This window comes from Suncus etruscus, chromosome 4, assembly GCF_024139225.1.
Source record: "Suncus etruscus isolate mSunEtr1 chromosome 4, mSunEtr1.pri.cur, whole genome shotgun sequence".
Lineage (NCBI taxonomy): Eukaryota > Metazoa > Chordata > Mammalia > Eulipotyphla > Soricidae > Suncus > Suncus etruscus.
In genome coordinates, this window is record NC_064851.1 from 150,537,062 (window position 1) to 150,564,292 (window position 27,231).

Genomic DNA, 27,231 nt, shown 5'->3' on the forward strand with positions numbered 1-27,231 from the left:
AGGCGAGGGCAGGTCCCAGATTTGTGTTGGGACGTCGAGCGGAGGGGCGGGGCGAGGGCTGTGTTTTGCGGCAGGCCGTAAGTGAAGACGCCGTGGTGCGACTGCGGCTGGAGGGCAGCGGAGGCGGGTTGGTGTTGCCCGGGGGTCGAGCTGGGCTGCTGGGGGAGGACGGGGGGGGGGCATCCCAGGTCCCGGGCGGGAGAGGAGAGGCCCCGCACGGACAAGAAGCGGGAATGGGGAGTGACTGGAAGCTTCTGGGTGGGACTGAGGGGGGGCGGGCTGGACTGGAAGCCTTGCAAAAGTGCAGGCCTGGAATCTGACCCCTCTGCTTGTGTCCCCCAACTGGACCTCAGCGCCCCCCGTCTTCTCCTCGCCATGAGGCCTCAGCAGGCGCCTGTGTCCGGGAAGGTGTTCATCCAGCGAGACTACAGCAGTGGCACACGCTGCCAGTTCCAGACCAAGTTCCCCGCCGAGCTGGAGAACCGGGTATGGTATCCCTTGCACCCCCCCCAAACAGCATGCTCTAGGCGAGGGAGCTAGACCCGGGCCTAGGTGGGAGTCCCAGCTGGCTCCAGGCCCAGGGAGTGGCTCTGGGCTCTGGCATGGGCAGGGGCCAAGGATTGTACCAGGAGGGCCACGCAGCAAGATCTGGAGTTTGCAAGTGGGCATGCCAAGCCCTCTGGGTGGGCATAGAACACTCATCGGATGCTCAGTGCCCAGCTGTCATCTTCCGCAGCCATCGCTTCCCCTGGGTACTGATCACAATGATGGGAACTCATGAATTCATTCCCCAGGCCTCTGGGTCTCTCAATCAGCTTGCATCCATCCTCGTCGTCCTGCTTGTGACTGGCACTTGTGGCTTCCACACTGTTGCACTGTTGAGCAGAAAAGGGTTTATGAAGTGATGGGAAGCAGTTCTCACTCGCCACTTGGAATCTGAAAACAAAACAAAACAAAACAAAAACGAAGAGCATTAGATGAACCCCAGAAGTGGTTGTTAACTTTTTAAACCTTATCACACAAGACAGGAACATTTTCGTACTACCACTGGCCACAACTAGGTTGTGTTAGTTTGCACATCATAATGGCCCTCCTATGGCAATTTTGCGCAGAGAAATGAGGAAAATGGGTTAGCCCTTGCCTCTGTTCTGCAGTTAGGACACTCCAAAAAAAATCATTCTTCTTTTACAACGGAGTTCGCTTATTATGTGAATGTATGTGTTTTCTTACAGAGATGCTTGGTCATAAGCCATTGTTCCTTGCTGTGTTTCCTGTCACGAGATCACTTTCTGGTTAGATGAGAGCAGTTTTTGTTTTCCTTCTTCTGACAAAGGGTGAAGGACTGAGTTGATGAGGCATACTATAGGTGTGGTACTAAGAAATGTTGATCATGGACCAAGTGGGTGTTGATGAGACGGTACTAGTAGTAAGATAAGTTGCGCTGCCGGATTCCCAAGGTTACAAATCCACAATTATCAATGATTGTGCCCTTTAGGTTGATTTATACTTACAGGCAGGTTGGCGGCCCAAGTATGTTTCTTAAGGCAAATTAAAATTAAGGTCAAGCATATGGTATAAAGATAGTTTCTAGATTGTGAAATGCCTTGTAAATGTTGTCATTTATTATCAGGCTGTTGATGTGTCAACTGAGCTTGACACTAGATAGATCATTCCAGTTGTTTGAAAAGATTAGATTTTGTTCAAGTTGCATATTGACTAGAGCTTTTGAGTGTTTTTTAACATAATTTAACATCATATTGAATGCATTTTTACATGTTAATATAAAAAGGGTCAAAGTTGGGGCTGGAGAGATAGCATGGAGGTAAGGCGTTTGCCTTTCATGCAAGAGGTCATCGGTTCGAATCCCAGCGTCCCATATGGTCCTCCGTGCCTGCCAGGAGCAATTTCTGAGCATGGAGCCAGGAGTAACCCCTGAGCACTGCCGGGTGTGACCCAAAAACCACAAAAAAAAAAAAAAAAAAAAAAAAAAAGGGTCAAAGTTTTAAAGCCAATTTTGGAAACTCATGACTTACTTTCAAATGAGAATGTAAACTATGCTTTTTTTTTTTTTACCATACTTCTTGTGGTGTACAAGATTCCATTGATTAAAAGTTATAGAATTTTCAGGCCCAGAGAGATAGCACAGCGGCCTTTGCCTTGCAAGCAGTCGATCGAGGACCAAAGGTGGTTGGTTCGAATCCCGGTGTCCCATATGCTCCCCTATGCCTGCCAGGAGCTATTTCTGAGCAGACAGCCAGGAGTAACCCCTGAGCACTGCCGGGTGTGGCCCAAAAACCAAAAAAAAAAAAGTTATAGAATTTTAACCTTACAACTCACAGGTGAGCCAATATATATTATATATATATATATATATATTTGCAGAATCAGACAGTTTTCTACTCCATGTGTGTTTGTTTGTTTGTTTGTTTGTTTGTTTGCTTTTTGTTTTGGGGTCACACTCAGCAGCACTCAGGGGCTATTCCTGGCTCTACGCTCAGAAATCGCCCCCCGCAGGCTCGGGGGACCATATGGGATATCAGGATTCGAACCACCGTCCTTCTGCATGCAAGTCAAACCCCTTACCTCCATGCTATCTCTCCGGCTCCTCCATGTGTGGTTGACTTTATTTTATAGTCCACGTGAAAATACCAACAATGATAGTGTAGTAGTTCGAAGAGGAGATTGATATTTATTTATCTTTATTTTGAATCACCATGAGATACAGGTACAAAGTTGTTCATGATTGAGTTTGAGTGTCCCCAGTTTGCTTCCTGTCCTCCCCCTTACCTCCTGTTTCCCCCACTGTCTGCACCTCTCTCTTTCTCTCTCTTTCTCTCTCTTTCTCTCTCTTTCTCTCTCTTTCTCTCTCTTTCTCTCCCTCTCTCCCTCTCTCTCTCTCTCCCTTCCTCTCCCTCTCCCTCTCTCTCTCCTTCTTTCTTCCCCGACCTTTTTCCCCCTCTTAAACACTGTTTTGCAGTATGGTTGCTGAAGGGGCATTATGCATATCACTTTACCTTCTTTCAGCACCCAGTTCTTGTCCAGAGTGATAATTCCCAACTCTGATTATTTTAGTGTTCCCTTATCTGCCCTAACTACACTTCCCTGCTATTTGTGGCAAGCTTCCTATCATGGGCTAGTCCTCTTGGTCCTCATCTTTACTGTTTTGAGGGTATTATTGCCATTTTTTATATTACTATTTTCTATATCCCACAAATTAGAATAAACATTAGTCTATATCTATCCTCCCTCTGACTCATTTTACTGAGCCTAATATTCTCCATTTCCATCCATGTGTCATCAGATTTCATGACTTTACTTTTTCCTAACAGCTTCATAATATTACATTGTGTAGATATACCAGATTTTCTTTATCCACACATTTGTTCTAGGGCACTTGGGTTGTTTCCATATCATGACTATTGTGAATAGTGCTATGATGAATATAGGATGCAATGATTTTTCTGCATGTGATTTTGGATCCATAGCATATGTGTAGGGGCAATTTTATGGGTCATATAGGAATTCAAATTCTAGGTTTTTTGAGGAATATCCATATTGTTTTCCAAAAAGGCTGCACCACTCTACATTCAAACCAGCATTAAATGAGAGTACTTTTACCCTATTTCCACACCAGAATTGCTTGTATGTACTTGTTCTTGATGTGTACTAGTTCCTGGGCTTTGAGATGACATTTCTTGTAGTTTTAATTTGCATCTCCCTGATGATTAATGATGTGGAGGGTTTTTTTTCCTGTGCCTTTTAGCCATCTGTATTTCTTCTTTGAGGAAATGTTTGTTCATCTCATCTCTTCATTATTTTTGATGGGGATCATTGTGTTTTTCTTGTTAAGCTATACTAGTGCCTTATATATCTTAGATATTAACCCCTATCAGATGGGTATTGGGTGAATAGTTTATCTCATTCCATGGACAGTCTTGTGTTCTGGTATCATTTACTTTGAGGTTCATAATTTTTTGTTCGTTTGTTTGGGGATTTTTGATTTTGTGGCCACACCCAGCGGTGGTCAGGGGTTACTCCTGGCTATCTGCTCAGAAATAGATCCTGGCAGGCACAGGGGACCATATGAGACACCAGGATTCGAACCAAGCACCTTAGGTCCTGGGTCGGCTACTTGCAAGGCAAATGCCGCTGTGCTATCTCTCTGGCCCCATAAGATTTGTAATTTAATGTAATCTTTGTAATTTAATTTAATCTTTGCTTCTTATTTGGTCAGTGTTGTTTCATCCTTGAATATATCTTTATCTTCAATGTCATGAGCAGTTCTACCTATGTTTTTTCTATATACCTTATGGTTTCATGTCTGATATTAAGGTTCTTAATTTGATTTGACCTTTCTGTATACTGTCAGGAAGTGATCTGAGTTCAATTTCCTGCACATAGCTGACTTGTTTCTCAATACCACTGTTAAAGAGTTTTTCCTTATTCCACTTCCCTATTTTATTTATTTATTTATTTTGCTCCTTTATCAAAAATTTACTTATATACCTGGGGATCTGTCTCAGGATCTGTTCCACCAATGTGAAATTCTTTTTATTCCAATACCAAGCCATTTTAATTACTACTGCTTTATGGCACCATTTAAAATTGGGAAAAGTAGTACCCCTTCCCACCAATCTTTTCCCCAAGGATCTTTAGTTATTCCTGAAGGTTTATTATTCCATAGAAATGTTTGATCTATTTCATTGAAAAACATCATGCATCTTATAAGGATAAGAACTGCATTGAACCTGTGCAATGCTCTAAGGAATATTGCCATTTAATTAATTTATTTGTTTATTTATTTATTGGTTTTTGGACCACACCTGGCGACACACAGGGGTTGCTCCTGGCTTTGCACTCAGAAATCGCTCCTGGCTTGGGGGACCATATGGGACACTGAGAGATTGAACCGCTGTCTGTCCTAGGCTAGCGTGTGCAAAGCAGACGCCTTGCCACTTGCGCCACCCAACGCTCCAACTTTGAATATTGCCATTTTAATCCAATCCATGAGCCAGGGCTGGGTTTCCATTTTTTTGTATCCTCTCATTTGTTGAAGTAGTGTTTTGTAGGGGTTTTGTTTGTTTATTTGTTGTATAGGTCTTTACCTCTTAAGTTGGTTCTGAGGTACTTGATTTTCTGAGGCACAAATGTTAATAGGATTGCTTTATTTTTTGTTTGTTTTTGTTTTTTGGGCCACACCCGTTGATGCTCAGGGGTTATTCCTGCCTATGTGTTTAGAAATCGTTCCTGGCTTGGGGGGACCATATGGGATGCCGGGGGATTGAACCCTGGTCCATCCTAGGCTAGCGCTTGTAAGGCAGATGCCTTACCTCTAGCCCAGTAGGATTGTTTTAAATGTCTCTTCTCTTTCATTAAAAACTTTTTGTGTGTTAATTTTTGTAGCCTACCACTTTTTTTTTTTTTTTTTTTTTTTTGGTTTTTTGGGTCACACCCGGTAACGCTCAGGGGTTACTCCTGGCTATGCACTCAGAAGTTGCTCCTGGCTTGGGGGACCATATGGGACACCGGGGGATCGAACCGCGGTCCGTCCAAGGCTAGCACAGGCAAGGCAGGCGCACCTTACCTTTAGTGCCACCGCCCGGCCCCTGTAGCCTACCACTTTAATGTACAGATAAATTGTTTCTAGATGCCTTTTTCTGGAGTTCAAGCTTTTCTTATATAGATATTAACTGCAAATAATGAGAACTTGAGTGCTACCATTTTTATCTAGATTCCTTGATATCTTTTCTTGCTTAATTGTTATGGCAAGTAATCTCCATTACTATATTGAATAGATGTGACAAGAGAGTGAACAACATATCTTGTTCCAGATCTTAGGGAAAGGGCTTTTATTCCCCATTAAGTTAATGTTTTGATTATACTGAAGAAAGTTCCATTAGTTCTCATCTTGATGAAAATTTTTATCATGAATGAGTGCTGAACTTTTTCAAATTCTTTCCATGCACCTATTGAAATGATCATATGATAATTGACCTTGTTTTTGTTTGTTTGTTTGTTTTGGTTTTGGGTTTTTGGGCCACACCTGGCAGTGCTCAGGGGTTACTCCTGGCTATCTGCTCAGAAATAGCTCCTGGCAGGCATAGGGGACCATATGGGATGCCGGGATTCAAACCAACCACCTTAGGTCCTGACTCGGCTGCTTGCGAGGCAAACGCCACTGTGCTATCTCTCTGGCCCCAGATAGTGACATTTTTTTAATTGATATGTTATATAATGTTGATTGGCATATGTTTAAAAACTATCCTTGCATCCTCAGGATGAATCCTACTTGGTCATAGTGGATGGCCTTTTTGATAAATTGTTGGTTTCTCTTTGCTAGTATTTTGTTGAGGGTCTTTATTTCTATGTTCATAAAGGATATCAGTCTGTAATTCTCGGTTTTTGTAGTGTTTTTGTATTGTGCTATTAGCTTCATAAAAACTGTTTGGAAGTGTTTCTGTTTTTCAGTTTCCTGGATGATGTTGAAAAGGTTTGACAATAGGTCCTTTTGGGAGGTTGAATAAATCCATAGTAAATTCATCTGGGCCCAGGCTTTTATTTGATGAGACCTTTTGATTACCATTTCAATTTCTTCCATAGTGATAGGCCTGTTCAGGTTTCAAGGCATCTTTGTTCAACCTTGGGAGGTTAAAGGAGTCCAAGAATTTATCTATTTCTTCTGGTTTTCTCATTTTGTGACATAAAGATTCTCAAAGTGGTCTCAGATTATCCTTTGAATTTCAGTGGTGTCTGTAGTGACATCCCCATTCATTTCTAATTCAGTTTATTAGGGTTCTCTCTTACTTAATGAGTTATGCTGATAGTTTATTGGTCTTGCTTATTTTTTCCCAGAGTCAGCTCTTGCTTTTATTCATCTTTTGGGTTATTTTGGGGTTTCCAGTTCTTTGGTTTCTATCCAGCTCTAAGTTATTGTTTTTGTTGTTGTTTTGTTTTATTTGTTTGTTTGTTTTGGGGCTGCAGTCAAGAGTTACTACTGCTCTGCACTCAGAAATTACTCTGGCAGGCTCAGGGTTATTGGGATACCAGGGATCGTGCTGTTGCTCAGGCTTCTGTGTTCTTATGGTTTATTATTTCATTCCTCCTGCCAGTTTTCAGCTCATTTTATTGATAATTTTCCATTTTCTTAAGCTGTGACATTAAGTTATTTATGTAGAACCTTCCTTCCAATGAACGTTTACAAAGCTATAAATTTTTTTTTGTTTTGTTTTTTGTTTCTTTTTGGGCCACACCCGTTTGATGCTCAGGGGTTACTCCTGGCTAATTGCTCAGAAATTGCCCCTGGCTTGGGGGGACCATATGGGACGCCAGGGGATCAAACTGTGGTCCTTCCTTGCAAGGCAGACACCTTACCTCTAGCGCCACCTCACCAGCCCCAGCTATAAATTTTCTATTAATCCTGCTTTTGCTGTGTCCCATAAATTCTGATAGTGTCCTAGAGTTCTCATTTTTTTGGACATGTGAGCCACACCTAGCTGTACTCAGGCATCAATCCTGGCTCTGCACCCAGAAATCACTTCTGGTAGTCTTGGGGAACTATGTAGGATGCCAAAGATCAAACTCAGGTCAGCCACATGCAAGGCAGACACCCTACTTGCTGTACTATCCTGCTCTGAACCTAGTATCCTCATTCTTGTTTATTTCAGGAATCGAGATTTTCTCTCTGACCCATAGGTTGATTGGTAGTGAGCTGTTTAATTTTCAGTTTGAAGGAAGGATAAATTGTTGTCATGGAATTTTGTGCCATCTTTATGTAGAAATGTTCTGTATTTGTAAGGTTTGTCTCACCTTGACGTACCTTTCAGGTATTTTAAGGTTGGTTTATGACTAAAGTTCCTGAGTTGTTTATGCATGAAGTTGCTTATCCTTCCTTCAAACTGGAATGAAAGTCTAGCTCGGTAAAGTATTTTTGGTGAGACCTTTATATTGTTAATTTTTTTCACTGTATCCCACCACTGCCTTCGAGCCAAGAGGGTTGCTGTGATAAATCTGCTGTAAATCTTAAGGGTGCTTATGTGTATGTAATTTCTCTCTCTCTCTCTTTGTGTGTGTGTGTGTGTGTGTGTGTGTGTGTGTGTGTGTGTGTGTGTGTGTGTGTGTTTCACACATGGCAGGGGTTCAGGGGTTACTTCTGGCTTCACACTCAGAAATCGCTCCTGGCAGGCTCGGGGGAGGGACCATATGGGATGCCGGGATTTGAACCTCCATCCTTCTGCATGCAAGGCAAAAGCCCTACTTCTATGCCATCTCTTTGGCCCATAATTTCTCTTTCTGATCTTACTGCTTTCAGTATTCTATCTCCATCATTGTGACTTGGATGTGACCAGGGTATTTTTAACTGGTACTCTTCAGGCATCCAGGATATGGTTGTATGCATTCTTCAGCTCTGTGACTTTCTCAGCAATGATGTCTTTGACTGTTGGTCCTTTGTAGGGACTTTCTTCCTGGCTCTCTGGGACCCCAATGATTCTTCTGTTATTTCTGTCTAATTTATCCTAACGTTCAATTGTTTTCTCTTGTTTTTTGATCATTTTCTGTTTGTTTATTTTGAGGCCTTTTTTATTCTTTGTTGTCAGGAGGTGTTCTGCACTTCATCTTTAAGCTCACTGTGTCTTCAGCTGCTGTTATGCTGGTGGTGAGGTCTTCCAGTGCATTTTTCTTTTCTCTTAAAGTTGTGACATTTCTGTTTGTATTTTTCTCATTCTACTTTCATATCCTCTTGTGTTTTATTGGCAATCCATTCCATTGTTTCTTTTTTTATTTCATTGTTTCTTTGAGCTCATTGAACATCCTAAGTATTCCCCACTTTGAACTTCATTTCAGAGACGTAATATACTGTATTAGTACTGATCGGTCGATTGCAGCCTTCACCCTCCAGGTGTGGTAGTGGTTTGCGCTGCTTTACCTTGGTTCCATGTGGTCTGAATGTGGTGAGAGATTATCTTGCAGTTGCATAAGCCTTGGCCTGCTTGGCCTCTGACCGTTTTGATGTGTAGACCATAGTCCGTGTTGTTTGGGGGCTTGCTCTTGATTTGCCATGTGGCCTACATTCAACACAACTCGGTCACTGTGGACACCTTTGTTGTTGTTGTGGCTTCTCTAAAATTTCTTAATTCTGGAGACTTTCCTTTTTAAATTCATCTATACTAGCTGCTGTGATTCTGTGTACTATATTGAATATTACATGATTTTATTACTTAGTGTTTCTGGAGACTGGAGAGATGATTTTAAAGAGCTGAAGTATATGCTTCTCAACAGGAACTACATTCTCTCATACCATGTGGTTTTCCACCACAGCTCACATCAAAGAGCACCAAGCTGAAAGTAACCCTCCCTCTTCAGATATTATGCCTTTGAATTTTTTTCTTTTAAATGTATGCATCTAGAAACCAATTTACACTTTAAACTGTTTGGGAAAACTTTATTTTCTGTCTTGTGATTAAATTGCAATTATTACATAATGTTATCCTAATCTTTTCTACATAACCTACACATTGTACTATTTGCTCCTTTTCCTTTTGTGGGAATATATATTTGGCATCTGAATAGAGGAACAATAATATACAGTTGTTAAACATGTTATACAGTTGTTATGTTAACAGTTAACATGTTAAACAGAGAGCTGGAGAAAGAACACAGCGGTAGGTCATTGGCCTTACAGGCAACGGATTCAGGAAGAAACGTGGTTCAAATCTCGGCATTCCATATGGTCTCCACTGCCTGCCAGGGGCAATTTCTGAGTGCAGAGCCAGGAGTAACCCCTGAGCACCACCGGGTGTGACCCCCCCCCACCAAAAAATGTTAAACAGTTGTTAAACATATGTTAACTATAAATTATTTAAGCATTTTACATTTATATACATACATAATATTTATATCGTTTCAGAGTAATGACAGATTCTCTTAACAAGCATACTTTCCCCACTTCCTGTTATAATGTAGTACTTTGGTGCTTAAATGCTTTGTTGTCAGAGCAGTTCTTTAAAATAGTGTTTCTCAACATTTTTTGTACTGTGACCCCCTTCCAACTTTATTTCCTTCCTCTGGCCTCCCTGTCCTACTAGTTGGCTCCTTAATCTCTTGCCATGACCCCACCTTTTATGTGAGAAACATTGCTTGAAGGAGGATGTGGGGGGAGGGAGGGAGGGGAGGAGAGAGGGAGAGGGAAAGAGAGAGGGAGAGAGAAAGGAAGAGGGAGAAGGAGAGAAGGAACTCAGGGAGCAACTGGAACAGGCCAACAGTTTCTCCAAGCATTGCAGGGGGAGCCCTAGCATTTCAGCTTTATACATCCCCAGGCTCCAGAGAGGGGAGGAGCACGCACAAGTGTGTCTGGTAATTACCTGGTGTCTAGTAATTGAGGGCTTCACCCTTAAAGGGATAGTTGCCCACTTATGTCTGACCAGGGACCATAAAAGTCTCTGTTTCCTTATAAGAATTGCCTTTGGGGGGCAGAGTGGTGGCACAAGCGGTAGGGCATTTGCCTTGCACACTCTAAACTAGGACGGACCACTGTTCCATCCCCCGGTATCCCATATGATCCCTCAAATCAGGAGTGATTTCTGGTGGCAGAGCCAGAAGTGACCCCTGAGCGTCACCGGGTGTGGCCCAAAAACTAAAAAAAAAAAAATTGCCTTTGATTTAACACTAAAAAATAGTTTAGATTATTTACAGTACTGTTAATAGTAAAGTTCCAGACCATTTGGTTCACCAGGTCCACACCCAACACCAATATCAGTTCCCTCTACTTAGGATCTTAGCACCCCTCCCCCCAATATTTCAAAAGTCTCCTCTTTCTTTTGGAATAAAATAAGCATTTTCTGGGAAATTTACCTTTTGAATCAACAGAAAACATCTCCATTTGCATCTAAGGCTATTACAGTCCCTCTGAATTAATTCTGTGCCCCTGCCCATCCTGTGGGGCCAATTCTGCCCACTTTAGAAACACTGATCGATGGGGCACAAAGACGCAGAGGACACAGATTTGATCCCTGACATCCTATATCAGCGATGGCAAACCTATGACACGTGTGCCAGTGGTGGCACACAAAGGCCTTGAAGCTGGCATGCGGGAAAGTCCACAATTAAGATATGTGGTAATTATTGACATGCTGGCACTTTGAGAAAATTTTTTGGTTTTGTGTGGCAGTTTGGGCACGCGGGCTCAAAAAGGTTAGCCATCACTGTATATGGTCCCCAACCCTGCTAGGAGTGATTTCTGAGTGCCGAACTGGTTGTAATTCCTGTGTTGCCTGTGTGTGCATCTGAGTGTGTCGCCTGGTATGGCCCAAAAGGAAAAGAAAAAAATCTTTGTTTTTTTGTTTTGTTTTGTTTTGTTTTGGGGGGGGTCACACCCGGCAGTGCTCAGGGGATACTCCTGGCTCCATGCTCAGAAATTGCTCCTGGCAGGCACGGGGGACCATATGGGACACCGGGATTCCAACTGATGACCTTCTGCATGAAAGGCAAACGCCTTACCTCCATGCTATCTCTCCGGCCCCTGTCCTTTGTTTTAAGTAGCCTTAAGTTCTTGACTTTTTTTTTAACTCTTCTAATCCCTTTTTATTAGCTTTTTAAAAAGTCCTTTACCTTTTTTTTGGATATGTTTTTATGATCCATACTATACAGCATTGAAATTGTTCTTAAATATTAGTATTTTTAGTATGATTAGTAATTTAACCCTAATCTGAAAGAAATATGGTATTTCTGGGTTGGATCCCATCACTTCATCTCATTTTATATCTGAAGTAATCTAAATAAATTATTAAATTATTAAGTCATAAAGTTTTAGACAAATTTGATCATGAAATTATTTAGACTTTTGAGGATCTACAAGGGAAAAAATAAAGGCATTAATTTAGGCCAAATTAAATGAACATAACAGTTTATCATTAATTTTGTTCTCTGACTTATTTGCCTGAGTCTTTTAAAAAAATAAGAATTCTGATTTAGGTTCCCTAGATCACCAGTCTTGATATACTATATCTTCAAAGTAAAGGAAAGCTACTTCGGCTTTTAAAATTGTCTCCATCTGGGGCCCGGAGAGATAGCACAATGGCGTTTGCCTTGCAAGCAGCCGATCCAGGACCAAAGGTGGTTGGTTCGAATCCCGGTGTCCCATATGGTCCCCCGTGCCTGCCAGGAGCTATTTCTGAGCAGACAGCCAGGAGTAACCCCTGAGCACTGCCGGGTGTGACCCAAAAAACAAAAAAAAAAAAAAAAATTGTCTCCATCTACCCAATCTTTGTCAAAAAACTTGTCCATATTCTCTAAAATAAAAAAATTAATATTTTATGCTTACCTCGTATTTTTTCTGCCATGTGCTCATAAAGTCCTCACAGTTTTCCATGCCTTCAAAACAACTGATTAAAATGGCGCCCAATTTAAAAGAGCCAAGTAGCTTAAGATAATCAGTTTTTTTCTTTAAGTTTATGTTCTTGAGAGTCCAGATCAATAGTACAGGGGTAAGGCTCTTGCCTTTCACTCACCAATCCATCTTTGATCCTCAGCATCCTGTGTGGTTCCCTGAGCACTGCCAGAGCTAATTCCTGAGTCCAGAGTCAGGAGTAAGCCTTGAGCATCAGTGAGTTTGACTCAAAAACAGAAGAAACAAACAAAAAATCTTGAGAATATTTTATCTCAAGTTGCATTTTGCTGCATTAATTTTTTTTTTCGCGAGAGGAAATTCATTTTTATTATTAGTTTTAGGAATAAGAAATATATTAAGAAAGTCTAGAGTAAGGACACACAAAATTGCTTTTGTTACCAGGATTGTTTTGGATGAAATACTCATGTGTCTTGAAACACTAATGTTTTGGGGCCAGAGAGATAGCACAGTGGTAAGGCGTTTGCCTTGCAAGCAGCTGATCCAGGATGGACTCTGGTTCGAATCCCGGCATCCCATATGGTCCCCTGTGCCTGCTTCTGCTGAGCACAGAGCCAGGAGTAGCCCCTGAGCCCCGATGGCTGTGACCTAAAACAAAACAAACAAACAAACAAAAAGAAACACTAGGGTTTTATATAGATTTGAATTTGAAGGGGCCGGGAAGGTGGCGCTAGAGGTAAGGTGTCTGCCTTGCAAGCGCTAGCGGTTCGATCCCCCGGTGACCCATATGGTCCCCCCAAGCCAGGGGCGATTTCTGAGTGCATAGCCAGGAGTAACCCCTGAGCGTCAAATGGGTGTGGCCCAAAAACCAAAAAAAAAAAAGATTTGAATTTGAAATCAAATATTGAAGTACTCAAATTTGAAGTAGACAAAATTGTGTTTGGTTTAAATTTGGTTTTGGTTTTTGGGTCACACCCGGCAGCCCTCAGGGGTTCCTCCTGGCTCTAAGCTCAGAAATCGCTCCTGACAGGCTTGGGGGACCATAAGGTATGCTGGAATTCGAACCACTGTCCTTCTGCATGCAAGGCAAATGCCCTACCTCCATGCTATCTCTCCGGCCCCCAAAAATTGTTTTTTTATATTGGAAAATAAGAGTAAATGCAGATGATTAGTGAAAAGTAGATGGTGACGACCAGGTACAGAGAGTAGATGCTTAGCAGGTGGAGATTTGATTCCATTTTCAGCACCACATAGTCCCTTGAGCTATCCCCAAGCCAGAAGTACCACCCAAACATTACTCAGAATAACTAAAAGCAAACAAAAAATGGAGGAGGAGAAGGATAATAGAATTAACGTAAATGTAACAAAACTATAGAAATGACTTGCTATAGAGAGTTACTTGGGTGGGATTTTGATATACTTGCCTTCAAAAGTGTGAACTTTTAGTAATCAAAGTTATTTTAAAAGTTATGGGAGTTTGAGGTAAAAGAATATAAAACTTAGACCTTTTGATCTGTATACTTTGAAAGTCCTTTACCTCATAAATTCCTGTGTTTGGTTACTAAGATTTCCAGCTCTTCACCATCATATATTGCTCTGATGGTTCCAGCAATGCAGAAACCAAACCATGCTACATTCTTGGACCCTAATTTTGACTACCTGTTTCACTTGCTTGGGAGCCAAGAAAAATAAATAAATTAATAACCTTCTCTAAGGTCTATTGTTCAGTCTGATGGTAGGTGCTCAGTAAATGTAAATACAATTAAATAGAAAGGTAGATGAATTGTATAATTAAGTTACGAAAAGTCCAATAGAAAGCATAAAGAAACATCATTTTGGGGCCGGATAAATAGCACAGTTGCACTGCATGTATCTGACCCAGATCCCCAACTCCCCATATGGTCTCCTAAGCCCCACCAAGAGTGATAGCTGAATTCAGAGCCAGGAGTAATGCCTGACCTACTGGGTATAACCCAAAAAACAACAAAGAAATGCCATGCTGAGAGGCTGGAGTGATGGCACAAGTAATAGGGTGTTTGCCTTCCACGCGCTAACCTAGGATGGACAGCGATTCAATCCCCCAGCATCCCATATGGTCCCCAAGCTAGGAGCGATTTCTGAGTGCAGAGCCAGGAGTAACCCCTGAGCTTAATGGGGTGTGTCCCAAAAACCAAACCCCCCCCATTCAAAAAAAGTCATGCTGAATCTTGAAGATATCATTTGTGCATAAGAGGTATAAAATTCAGTCATAATTTCAATAGCTAAGATCCATATTTAATCACCTAAATGTTTTCTAGTTATTAGGTAAGAATGTTAACAATAAAGTTAGTCATAGTAAACATTATTGGGTTGATAATAGTTTTCTAAAATTTTTATTTCTACAGATTGATAGGCAGCAGTTTGAAGAAACAGTTAGAACTCTAAATAACCTTTATGCAGAAGCAGAGAAGCTTGGGGGCCAATCATATCTTGAAGGCTGTTTGGCTTGTTTAACAGCGTACACTATCTTCTTATGCATGGAAACTCATTATGAAAAGGTAAGGGTCACATTTGTTTTCACAAATTTTTATTATTATAAAAAATTATTATTAAAATTTTATAAAAGGGGGCCGGAGAGGTGACACTAGCGGTAAGGTGTCTGCCTTGCAAGCACTAGCCAAGGAAGGACCATGGTTTGATCCCCCCCGGCGGCCCATATGGTCCCCCCAAGCCAGGGTCGATTTCTGAGCGCTTAGCCAGGAGTAACCCCTCAGCATCAAACAGGTGTAGCCCAAAGAAACAAAAACAAATTTTATAAAGGGGGCCAAGGGGCGGGCAAGGTGGCGCTAGAGGTAAACCAAAAAAAAAAAAAGTGGGGGGGGCCAAGAAGTAGACCAGAGGTTTGTAAGATGACGTGATTGTGGGAACCCCACAATCAATCCTGCACCAAATAGTTCTATAAGTATGGAGCCAGGAGAGACCTCTGAATACAACTTGAAATTCTGTGTTCAAATCAGCCTCCAATTAAGAATGAAAAAAAAAAAATTCTGCTCTTATTCTACCTAGCTTTTTGATAATTTTTTTACTGAATATCTCTACATTAACTGTAGTAATGTAATAACTCTTGCTTCCCACCTCATTTCCTGTCTTTGCAGTGCCTGTTAAATCCAGAATTGTTAACCTATAAGGTGTCTAACAGTCACAACTATAAGTTTGTTAAATAGTACCCTGACTTCTCAGTAGGATCGTTTGGTCCGAGGGATGAATAAGAAGGAAGACTTTTTCAAAAAGTTGACACTTTTCCCATCCATTTATCATGATTTCCTCTGCCACTGCCCTACTTTGTGTCCTATTACCTCTCTGCTTAATTGATTTATTTTACTATTTTACTTTGTCAAAATATCTGTTACTGTCTTCCCAAAACAGATTTTGAAAATATTATTAACTCAATTATTATTTCTTCTAAGTTAGATATTTCCAGTTTCCCATTTATTACCAGTGAGTAAAATGCATTCCCTCACTCAACCTCTAGCTTCTTTTTTCATTTTCCTCTCTTCCCTAACTTTCCCCTACTCTTTGAGTCACAATTTTTCTCTCCACAAGCATTTTTATGATGCATGTTCTCTGACACTTACAACTCTCATTGCTTTGGAATTCAGCAGTATTACATTCTTAAACTGTTTGCCCCTCAAGTATATATTTTTTGTTGTTGTTCTGTTTTGGGGCCACACCTGGCAGCACTCATGGAATACTCCTGGCTCTGCGCTCAAAAATTATTCCTGGGGGCCCGGAGAGATAGCACAGCGGCGTTTGCCTTGCAAATAGCCTATCCAGGACCAAAGGTGGTTGGTTCGAATCTCGGTGTCCCATATGGTCCCCCGTGCCTGCCAGGAGCTGTTTCTGAGCAGACAGCCAGGAGTAACCCCTGAGCGCTGCCGGGTGTGGCCCAAAAACCAAAAAAAAAAAAAAAAAAAATTATTCCTGGCAGGTTCAGGAGATGCCTGGGTTGCTGGGGATCGATCGATCCTGGGTCGGCCACATGCAAGACAAATCCCTACCGCTGCGCCATTGTTCCAGCCCCAAAAGGCACCTTTTAAGTTCAATTGTTGTATTTTTTAAATTAATATCTTTATTTAAACACTGTGATTACAAATACGATCGTAGTTGGGTTTCAATCACGTAAAAAAAATTGTTGTATATTTAATTCTGGTCATAACACCATCTGTGCACCTGAATCCCTGTGGCCCTGTCCCCCATTATTTCATGTCTTTTTCCTTTTCCATTTAATTTTTTTTTCTCCTCTATTCTGGGGCCATGAATGTTCTAAACAACCGACATCTAAACCATTCCATTCTTTCATGCAGTTATTCTAAATACCACATATGAGCAATATCAAAGGATGTTCATCCTTAAAAGTATATGAAATATTTTATTTGGGCTTATAGAATATTCAATGCTTGAATTATTTCACTGTATATTTTTAATTTTTGATAGTAGTTTACTATCCTTGTACACTTTCTGAAAAGATAGACCTCCTTAAGTCAGCTCTAAAAATAATTAATAATTGGATGTCAATCAAGTTGAATGATTTTTTCTAAGCCTGAATTCTCTCAACTATAAATTGTGTCTTTGAATTAACAAGTTGCCTTGTGTCTGGTAGATGCAGTATTTTCAGACATTAAAAAATGTAGTGTGTGTGGTATGTGTATATATTTTTTAAATCATATTTGTGAAGTCAAGGACACAGTTATTTCAAGCTTAATATTAAAAGTTTGAGCCATGTTTAATTTGATTGTTAATCTTGAAACTGTCAGAAATGCAATGGAAATTAGCCTCAATATATATTTTCTCTTGAATTCATAGGCAGTACATAAGGAGTTGTTCAAGAAATCAATATTTAGGATGTGAACACATTTTTAAAGAGGTATTTTTATTTTAGAAATTAGGATTGAATAACTAGACCCAAAGTGAATATCTATAATGCTTTTAAATGAAATATAGCATACTTTATTTTAAAAAGAGAACTTTCAGTAGTATATTTGGATTTTTATAGCAATAATAAAAGCATTGAATAATGCCCTATCTCCATTTCCAGTTTGTACATTAGAAATTTCTATGCTGTCATTTTCTTCTTTATGAAAGAATAGTGTTGAGTCATTTAGTTTTTGTTGTTTTAAACACTAAAACTTCTAATCTACAAACAGTAAGCCAAATATAATAGTGTATATGTTGTCACATATATGTTGTCATGTAAAGTTTTTGAAATGGTAAAATAGGCCTTTTAGAACTCACTGGAACAAATATGCATTTTTATACTGTTTTATTTATTGATGTAAAATATAAAGCCTCTAGTGTTATTTCTCTGTTGTTGTCTCCCATTATGATTAGAGAACAAATGGTCTTGTAGAAAGTTCTCTTCTCTCTTGTTCATCAGTTAGAATGCATCCCTTCTGCTTGTTGTCTATAAAAGGAAAACAGAAGAAAGTTAGATATTTTCTGAAGATACTGTGATTCTGATTCACTTAGTTCTTACTCAGCCTTAAACTGTTTTTTCTTAAGAATCTTGTAGACGTTATACAGTTTAATATTTTCAAGGATAATAGTATTTTCCTAAAGGCTTATTAGTCTGCTTTGTAATATTAGCATTGTAAATGTTGTTTAAATTTTGTTGAGGGTTTGAGGCCAACAAATAATTTTGATTAATATTAGTTAACATTTTGTTTTAATATAGCTATAAAATAAAATATGAACAAAATATCAAAATTGAGATTCCTTAGGTTGAGAAAAGTACTTTCCTCTGTCTGGAATGCAAGGTGACCTTAACTGTATTAATGTTTTCCTGTTCCTAAAAATTTAGAATAATTTATGAAAGCATCTTTTGAGGATAGCTCTGCCTTTACCAAAATAGTATAAAAAAGATTTGAAGGCTATACAAAAAAGAGTGTTTTTTTTCCCTAAGCTGTTACCAAAGTCCACATGAATATTATTCAAGTTGAGATTAAAACCTATGCAAAAGAAGCAATGTTTGCATCTTATAGGAGACTATTATTTCTTTGCTAGTAACTTGTAGTGAGAGAGTGGAAGGAGAAAAGCTGTTTGAAGAAATGCTTTCTTTGAAACCAGCCACACGAGCATTTTTTTTTTTGTTTTTTTTTTGGGGGGCCACACCCTGTGACGCTCAGGGGTTACTCCTGGCTATGCGCTCAGAAGTTGCTCCTGGCTTCTTGGGGGACCATATGGGACGCCGGGGTATCGAACCGCGGTCCGTCCTAGGCTAGCGCAGGCAAGGCAGGCACCTTACCTCCAGTGCCACCGCCCGGCCCCTTTTTTTTTTTTTTTTTTTTTTTTTGGTTTTTGGGCCACACCCGTTTGATGCTCAGGGGTTACTCCTGGCTATGTGCTCAGAAATCGCCCCTGGCTTGGGGGGACCATATGGGACGCCGGGGGATCGAACCGCGGTCCGTTCCTTGGTAGAGCTTACAAGGCAGACACCTTATCTCTAGCGCCACCTTCCCGGCCCCACACGAGCATTTTATTAAAGGGCTGGGTTGAAGGAAATTATACTAACTATAATTTTCAATTCTGGAAGGTGAGCTTATAAGAAAGTAGAATTGAGTGCATTTTTCTTCTGTTAGTTATTTTAGTATGGTTAATAAACTGATAAGAGATTGTGCTGAAGGTTTTTTTGCTTATGAAGACCAAACACGGCTCAGAATCTGTGAGAACTGAGAGGATAATGATACATAAATTACTGCAAGTAATTAGGTAAAAAAAAAAATTTAGAACCAATATTAGCTTACCACATTAAAAACTCTGTTGATTACATGTCTAATAATACCATGCTTTCTTCAGAAAGCTTGTAACCCAGGGTTGATTGTTTCTAAAGATATATCTTGAATGACTATTTAAATTAGTCCTCTTCTATAAGAAGTTAAGTAAACCACATATATTTCAGTTCTGTGTCAAATTATACCAGTGCGCCTAAATTGTAACATCCTAATTTGCTAGTTTGACTTGGTTTATTGTACACTTAAATTATATAATTTCTCACTTTTTTCATAGTTCTTTACCTATTTTTATTTATTTATTTCTCTTTATTTTGTGATGACATTTATCTGTTACTTTATCATATGCTAGTAGCATGAATTTAAGAAAATATATAGTAATGAAGAGCTGGATCAAAGCCTCTTTGAACATTAGAGCCAGAAAATGGTTATGATGACTTTAAGTCTGAAATAAAACATGTAACTCTTTGATTTTGGATAAAGCCAACAAGATTTATTATCTTCTAACTTATCTATCTTCAGATTGCCCTTGTTAAAACTAGAGATTTGGCAATTTCCAGAAGTTCCTTTGTATTCTCTCTGGTTTTTGTCTACATTTGCTTTGACTTTTACAGCCTTAATGCTGGGTTTATAAATTGACATCCAGGACGAAAGAGCAGCTACAGAGTAGCACCATGTGCAGTTGTGGAAATGATCTAGGACACTTGTAGTCATCAAAAAGTTCATGACATGGAGGCCCACATGCTTTCCAAGGAAATGCATTCCAAAGTTTAATTGGACTACCTTTTATCATAGATTAGTTTTGTATCATTATTTAAAATGTGTACGCCTTACAAAGGAGAAAAACAATTGCTCTTAAGTATTAAAGGGATATGATAAGTACAACACTGAACCTTGACTTACCAAAGCATGACTTACCATTGTGTACATGTGTGATTATCTGTTTATTTCTCAATGTTCAGACCTGAGGTGGTGAAGTAATAAGGAGAGGGATTGGTTCTTAACTTATTTTGTATTTAAACTGCTTTAAAGATAACCTGTGTCTTGTAGGTTTCATAATGCTGTGCGGTGTGTCAGTTATTTTCAACCACCAGGCAGTAGACTGGTTCAGGTTCACAACTATTGTGGGCCAGATAATTAAGCTCTATGTAAATATTCTTGTGATTTGCTTTGAAAGTTAATTTTTCTGCAAGAATATTTTGAGATGTCATTGATACTTAAAAGAGAAAATGAATGATTTTTTTTTTAAAGATATGGTGTTTCTTTCTGTTAGGTTTTGAAGAAAGTCTCCAAATATATTCAAGAACAAAATGAGAAGATATATGCTCCCCAAGGCCTCCTCCTGACAGATCCCATTGAAAGAGGTCTTCGAGTTGTATCTTTTTAGTCCCAATCATTAGGACTACATATCTGGGGTTTTTTGTTTTGTTTTATTTTGTTTTTCAAAAACAAGAGTACAGTGTACTGTGATAATACTATTTGACTTTGAAAGGAAAGAATTTAACTACTTTATTACTTGCCCTATGAATCTTCTGTGTAAATTTCATATATGCCTTAGACTGCAATCTTCATAATTTTGGGTTAAAACATGTCTTTCCTTTATATTGTGCATGTCTCTGGATTATTTGGTATTCTGGTTACTATCTTTTTTGGTGGTTCTGGGGGCATCTTGTAGTAATAATAGGGGTGGTATGAGTAATGCATTTCAGCTGCAGAAACTCTGAAACTCAACCCCTTTGAAATGCATAAACTCGTAACGTGTGGTGAGACTTGTCATCCAAATGAATTGCAGTACTATGGGTTCATCTAACTAAAATAAGTTACAGCTGCCAGATATATAATTGTATTATCTTTGATATACTGTGTATTTTAAAGGCAGTAAGCTTTAAAAATCACAAAGTGAATTTGGTAAATAAAATATAAAAAATGAATTTAGCTTGATTCTAAAATAATGGGTAAATACTTATTTTTTAAAAGCTAGATTAGAGGCCGGCGAGGTGGCGCTAGAGGTAAGGTGTCTGCCTTGCAAGCGCTAGCCAAGGATCAGGACCACGGTTCGATCCCCCCGGCGTCCCATATGGTCCCCCCAAGCCAGGGGCAATTTCTGAGCACGTAGCCAGGAGTAACCCCTGAGCATCAAATGGGTGTGGCCCGAAAAAAAAAAAGCTAGATTAGATTTTTCTGACCCACCTATACTTTCAAAATTGTATTAAGACTATAACAATAATTTTTAAAGTTTTAGAAGTCAAGAAACCTCTCCCAAGAAGAAGTTTACATATAATTTGAGGGTGCTTTGAATCCCTGAATTATTTCCATGGATTATGATTGAACCTCTTAGTTCTGTGATAAAGCATCCTTTCTCATTATTTATTTATTGTGGGGAGGGCAGTGTTTAGTTGCCATACCCAGCCATGTTCAGGGCTTACAGCTGGTTCTGAACTCAGGATCACTCCTGGCAGGTTCAGGGGAGCATATGGAATGCTGGGGATAGAACCCAGGTCAGCCACATGCCAGCTATACTATCTCTCCAACTCCCTCTCTCTTAGCTTTTAATTTGAAAGATATTGTTTGAGGCCAGAGCATCAGCACAAAACTGAAAGTAGCCCTTGATCACTGCCAGGTATGATGGCAAAACAGAAAAGAAAAATGTATTTATTTATTTTTTTTGGGTCACACCCGGTGGTGCTCAGGGGTTACTCCTGGCTGTCTGCTCAGAAATAGCTCCTGGCAGGCACGGGGGACCATATGGGACACCGGGATTCGAACCAACCACCTTATGTCCTGGATCGGCTGCTTGCAAGGCAAGCACCGCTGTGCTATCTCTCCGGGCCGAAAAATGTATTTTTGAAAGAAAAATTTCAATAGAGAGATAACATGGAGGTGTAAGGCATTTGCCTTTCATGCAGAAGGTCGGTGGTTCGAATCCCGGCATCCCATATGGTCCCCGAGCCTGCCAGGAGCTATTTCTGAGCTTTGAGCCAGGAGTAACCCCTAAGCGCTGCCGGGTGCAACCCAAAAAACAAAAAAAGAAAGAAAGAAATCATGTTCAGATAGAATATTTATAAAAAAAATAATCAAAGCTAATAAAGCTAACAAAGCATATCATAACATATCTTGCCAAACATATCCTCTTCTATACCCTATGCTCTATAGTGTGTTTTCTTAACAGCCATGCTGTTAGATTGAAATTACCATTTATGAAGACAGAAGCATGAGCAGTGGAAGATAAACCATAAATTAAAGGTAAGTAATATATGTTGAAATTATATAGTTTATATTCAGTTTTTACGAATTTATGGAGTTTATGAAAATTTTCCCTGCATAGTAATTATTAAATAGTATGCATTCTTTGTACCAGTTTAATATTTAAGCCACATTAGTGATACTTTAAATGCATGTTTTATTCAAGTTCTTTAACTTTTGTAAAATTCAATTTTGATTTTCTTCTCACCTCTTTTGTTTTCACACTAGTTTTGTTTTGTTTTTATAGTAAGGAGAGTTGTCTTGTTTTTTTAATATAATATTTTAGAACTATACTAGGTACTTTAGAGTTTTTTGCATGTACAAATCAGTTGAGGGATCTCCCTATATGACAGGTGACTTTAATTGAATTTTTTTTTATTAATTTATAAATTATGGCTTTATAACTGCATAGGCAAAACCTTGCCTGGTGATAGTACTATACATTAATATTTGAGCTTAGACTTTTTATTCATATAATATCATTCAATAAGTAAGAAATTAATACTAATGCATGATTTAGGCGAGTCTTATATCAACCACAGTATAGTAAGGGAGCCCTTTAAGTGGTGAAACATCAGACTTCACTATTTCAGCCGTTCCATACATGTACTCCTTCTACAAAAAGCATTCTACTGCACTTTTATCTGCTCCTCTACTCTGTTGAATCCTACAGATCAACTGATATTCCAAAGCGGCCTTCTTTTAGCAAGGTGAATGTGTTACCTGAATGCTTAAAAGCATTATTATTAACAATCACAACATCCTTTGCCACTTTTAAGACCGTTTTGAAACAGGGATATTCATCTGTACACTTTCTTGTGTACAATTTCCGAACTGATATTTCTCAAACGAGTAATAGGGAACTTTATGTATGGTTCATGTTACATGCCATTGAATGAGTTTGTTTTATTGATTGCAGCTGTTTTGACTTGGCACAACTCATTTGTCATGACTCATTTTGCAGTTATTGTTGCTAAATATAATGTTTTTCCGAGGTGGTACGGTATTTTAAGTAATTACACACCAGAGACTGATCTATCGATGTTCAAACAACTGTGAAATTTTGAAAAGGAAAATATTTACATTGGGAACTAACTTGTGAGTTTTATAAATGCAAATATTTTTGCTCAATAGCTGTACTTTTTAGACTCTGTTTTCCTCAAGCCTAGGAGCCTTTGTGGGCTCTTAGAGGAGGAGGGAGAACCATGAGAGTAATTAGTTCAGAGAACAGTGATGTGGCTCTGGTATGGTGTGGCTCACATGTATGGATCCTTGTATTAGATGCAAAACATCACAGGCAAGAAAAAATATTTTCAGTTATTTCGTTTTTCTTAAGATTACAAGTTGTCTCCGATTAAAATTTTATGTGAGGATTAATGCTCTAACACAACTACGAACTATAGAGTAGGCCCATCTTTCTTTTTAAAAGCTTTAAACAAAAAAATTTATCTTCCCTTTTATTTTTTTTTTTTGTTTGTTTGTTTGTTTTTTGGGTCAGACCCAAAAAACAGCGCTCAGGAGTTACTCCTGGCTCTACACTCAGAAATTGCTTCTGGCAGGCTCAGGGGACCATATGGGATACCGGGATTCAAACCACCGCCCTCCTGCATGCAAGGCAAACACCCTACCTCCATGCTATCTCTCTGGTCTCTCTCCTTTTCTGTCTGTCTCTTTTGGGGGTGTGGTGTGTGTGTGTGTGTGTGTGTGTGTGTGTGTGTGTGTGTGTGTGTGTGTGTGTGTGTGTGTGTGATACTGAGGGATTACTCTGGACTTTGGGCTCAGGAAAACATATGGAATAGCAGAAATTGAACCTGAGTTAGCCACATGCAAGCCAAACACCCTACCTTCTGTACTATTGTTTTGGCCCCACATTTTTTTCTTTTTAATATAATTTGTCTAATGCTATTTTCTTTCTGGGTTATCTTATTTTAAAAATGGGATATATTGGGCCCAGAGAGATAGCACAGCAGTAGAGCTTGCAAGTGGCCAACCCAGGACCGACATTGGTTCGAATCCCAGCATTCCATATGGTCATGTGTGTGTCCCCCATGCCTACCAGGAACGATTTCTAAGCACAGAGCCAGGAATGACCCCTGAGCACCACCAGGTGTGGTCCCAAAACCAAAAATAAATAAATAAATAAATAAATAAATAAAAATGGGATATTTGATTATCAAAGTAATTATAATAAAAGGTAGCTAACATTTATTCATACCTTTTACATGCCAGCATTATTCCGAATGCTTCATTTTAAATCTCAACAACCTTATGAATTAGATAACACATATCCTAGTTTTTCAGGGGAGGAAATCCAGGCACAGAGTTTTAGTTACTTGTCAAAGGCTGAAATATAGTAGGTGATTGTTGAGGTAACCTGAGTTCAGATTCCACTTGGTTTAACCCTATACTGTAATACTTTTGTGACAAATTGAAATATATAGGGTCTGGGGCCCGGAGAGATAGCACAGTGACGTTTGCCTTGCAAGCAGCCGATCCAGGACCAAAGGTGGTTGGTTCGAATCCCGGTGTCCCATATGGTCCCCCGTACCTGCCAGGAGCTATTTCTGAGCAGACAGTCAGGAGTAACCCCTGAGCACCGCCAGGTGTGGCCCAAAAACCAAAAAAAAAAAGGAATATACAGGATCTGAATTTTTTGCTGTTGAACTAAGTATTCATTTATATAAGTAGTATTGATCCAGATATTTTCTTACATAGACCCTTTTTTATAGAACATACCCCACGTATTAGGAGTTTGTATACATAATATAAAAGAGTTGTGTTAAAGATAATTTTAACGTACCTTCTTATTGCTTTTCTTTCCTCTGATAGATGCCACCTCCAGACGGGACCCTCAGCTATCCACTGGCTGATCACTGAGTGTTCCCTACCTCCTCTCCAGAGCATCATTCCTTTGTATCTGCTGCCAGAGCCAAGGTGCCATTTACTCCAAGGACTAACTTTCTAAAATTCCACACCTGGAGTGACCTCTAGTCACTAAGCATCCACTTTGTGTCTCCAAATTGTGCAAGACTGTAATCTTTTATTTTCTGAGAAAATACATTGAAGCATTTCATTTTCTAAATTCAAAATCATGAGTAAAATGTATAGTTGGTTAACCCAACACAAAGTTTATTTTGTATATGCCACCAGTACCAATGGTTTACTTCATTCCTTGGACTAACTTACCAGGTGGCTCTAGACTTCAAATCACATATTAACCAGTGTTTTGTTCTAGTTCCTGAAACTAAGATACTCTCCTCCCTGATTTTGGTGATAGGTGGGTCATGTCTGTGCTAATCCCAGATTTCAAAGAGCTACTAGTTTTGTCTTGATTTAAATCTTAAATATCAATTATTTTCTGTTCAGTTTCTCCAAGTGAAGCTTATTGGAAAAAGAATGTGTAATGTCGTTTGTTTCATCGTAGAATTTATTCCTAATTAATGCAATCTATAATGGAATTTCACTTGTTTGGGGGTTTTGCTGATGAGTAATGGTTGAGGAGAGGGCTGGGTTGGGGAGGTTTGGGGTTTTGGGTTTTTTTTGTTTTGTTTTGTTTTTTTTTTTTTTTTTGGGAGGTTTTGGTTTTGTTGTTTTTATTATTTGACAATTTTGTTATTGCACTATCTTGAATGTTTGGAAAGATGTGCTATGTGTTGCTTGTTCATTACAAAAATAAGTAAGCACAATAAAGTGGATGCTAAACCATCAAGCTCATCAATGTCCCTGCTGTATCCCTGAATATGTAATAAGCAAGTGTGATAAATATTTTAATTATAGTTTTGTTATAAATATAACTTAAAAATTTGATAGGAACAATACTATATATTGCTAATTTTTAACTGTCCCTCTGACAAATCTTATGGTTTATAAATTTTCCTCACATACAGTATTCAGTACACAGAAATAGTATGATTGGTTCAAATGCAGGTATTTTCAACTAAACTGTTAAATCCAAGTCAATGTTTTAAGTTCTTTTAGCTATATGTTTTTAGTTTGGGGCTTCTTATGTCTTTATTCATCTTTGTGGTTTGAGAGCACTGTATTTGGTTGGAAGAAAGTTAAGAAATATTTTAGGAGAAAATTAAAGTTAAAAGTTTTACTTTCAGAGATATTGTAGGTGCTAATACTGGATATAATCTATTATATTTCATTTCCTTTATGGGTTTGTTACCAATCAATCTCATAGGTCTATGTAATATTTTAATTGTATAAAAACTTCTGTTACTTCTTAGCCTGTACTTGTCTGCCTTTGAAACCTGTTGCAATAACACATTAGTAAAACTTTTCTTAAACAAATTGTCTCTGTCATATTTGGTGAGATTTGTAAAGCAATAATAATGGTATTAAATTTGACAGCTATCACTGGTACAGTGTACTTTATAGTATTTTAAGCAAACATATGGTTTGGATAGTTTCCTACTGGTATGCATTTTTTGCTTTGTTGATGCTGCGGATCAAACCCAGAACTTCATACATATGTGGCATTTGTACTTTACCACTGAACTACATCCACATCCCCATCCTTGGTTTCTCTCAAAAGGGCAAAGATGGTAGCTAGATGGGTTGAAAAAGAAAAAGAGGGCCGGGCGGTGGCGCTAGAGGTAAGGTGCCTGCCTTTCCTGCGCTAGCCTTGGATGGACCAGGGTTCGATACCCCGGTTTCCCATATGGTCCCCCAAGCCAGGAGCGACTTCTGAGCACATAGCCAGGAGTAACCCCTGAGCGTTACCGGGTGTGGCCCAAAAACCAAAAAAAAAAAAAGAGAAAGAACTTCTTGGGCCCGGAGAGATAGCACAGCGGTGTTTGCCTTGCAAGCAGCCGATCCAGGACCAAAGGTGGTTGGTTCGAATCCCGGTGTCCCATATGGTCCCCCGTGCCTGCCAGG

General features: G+C 39.3%; 1 protein-coding gene across 2 annotated transcripts; it reads left to right on the top strand.

Moving 5' to 3' along the window:
• Nucleotides 1–222: 222 nt before the first annotated feature.
• GOLGA7 (golgin A7) lies at nt 223–25,436 on the top strand. 2 transcript variants are annotated; one of them, XR_007494852.1, is made up of 5 exons: nt 223–486; nt 14,725–14,877; nt 20,378–20,479; nt 22,282–22,347; nt 25,177–25,436. XR_007494852.1 is itself a non-coding variant. In XM_049771900.1 (5 exons), exons 1-4 carry the CDS (start codon nt 376–378, stop codon nt 22,331–22,333), a joined length of 414 nt encoding a protein of 137 aa, XP_049627857.1. In that variant the 5' UTR covers nt 226–375; the 3' UTR covers nt 22,334–22,347; nt 25,177–25,436. The 2 variants fall into 2 exon arrangements, 1 of the variants encoding a protein (XP_049627857.1); XM_049771900.1 differs by having other exon boundaries at nt 226–486; nt 22,286–22,347.
• The last annotated feature ends 1,795 nt before the right edge of the window (nt 25,437–27,231 follow it).

Excerpts from the sequence above, each read along its gene's own strand:
- GOLGA7 (XM_049771900.1), top strand. The coding sequence starts at position 376 with ATGAGGCCTCAGCAGGCGCCTGTGTCCGGGAAGGTGTTCATCCAGCGA. Across the intron at positions 487-14,724 it reads CCGCCGAGCTGGAGAACCGG|ATTGATAGGCAGCAGTTTGA; the intron begins GTATGGTATCCC and ends TTATTTCTACAG. Across the intron at positions 20,480-22,285 it reads TTGAAAGAGGTCTTCGAGTT|ATTGAAATTACCATTTATGA; the intron begins GTATCTTTTTAG and ends CCATGCTGTTAG.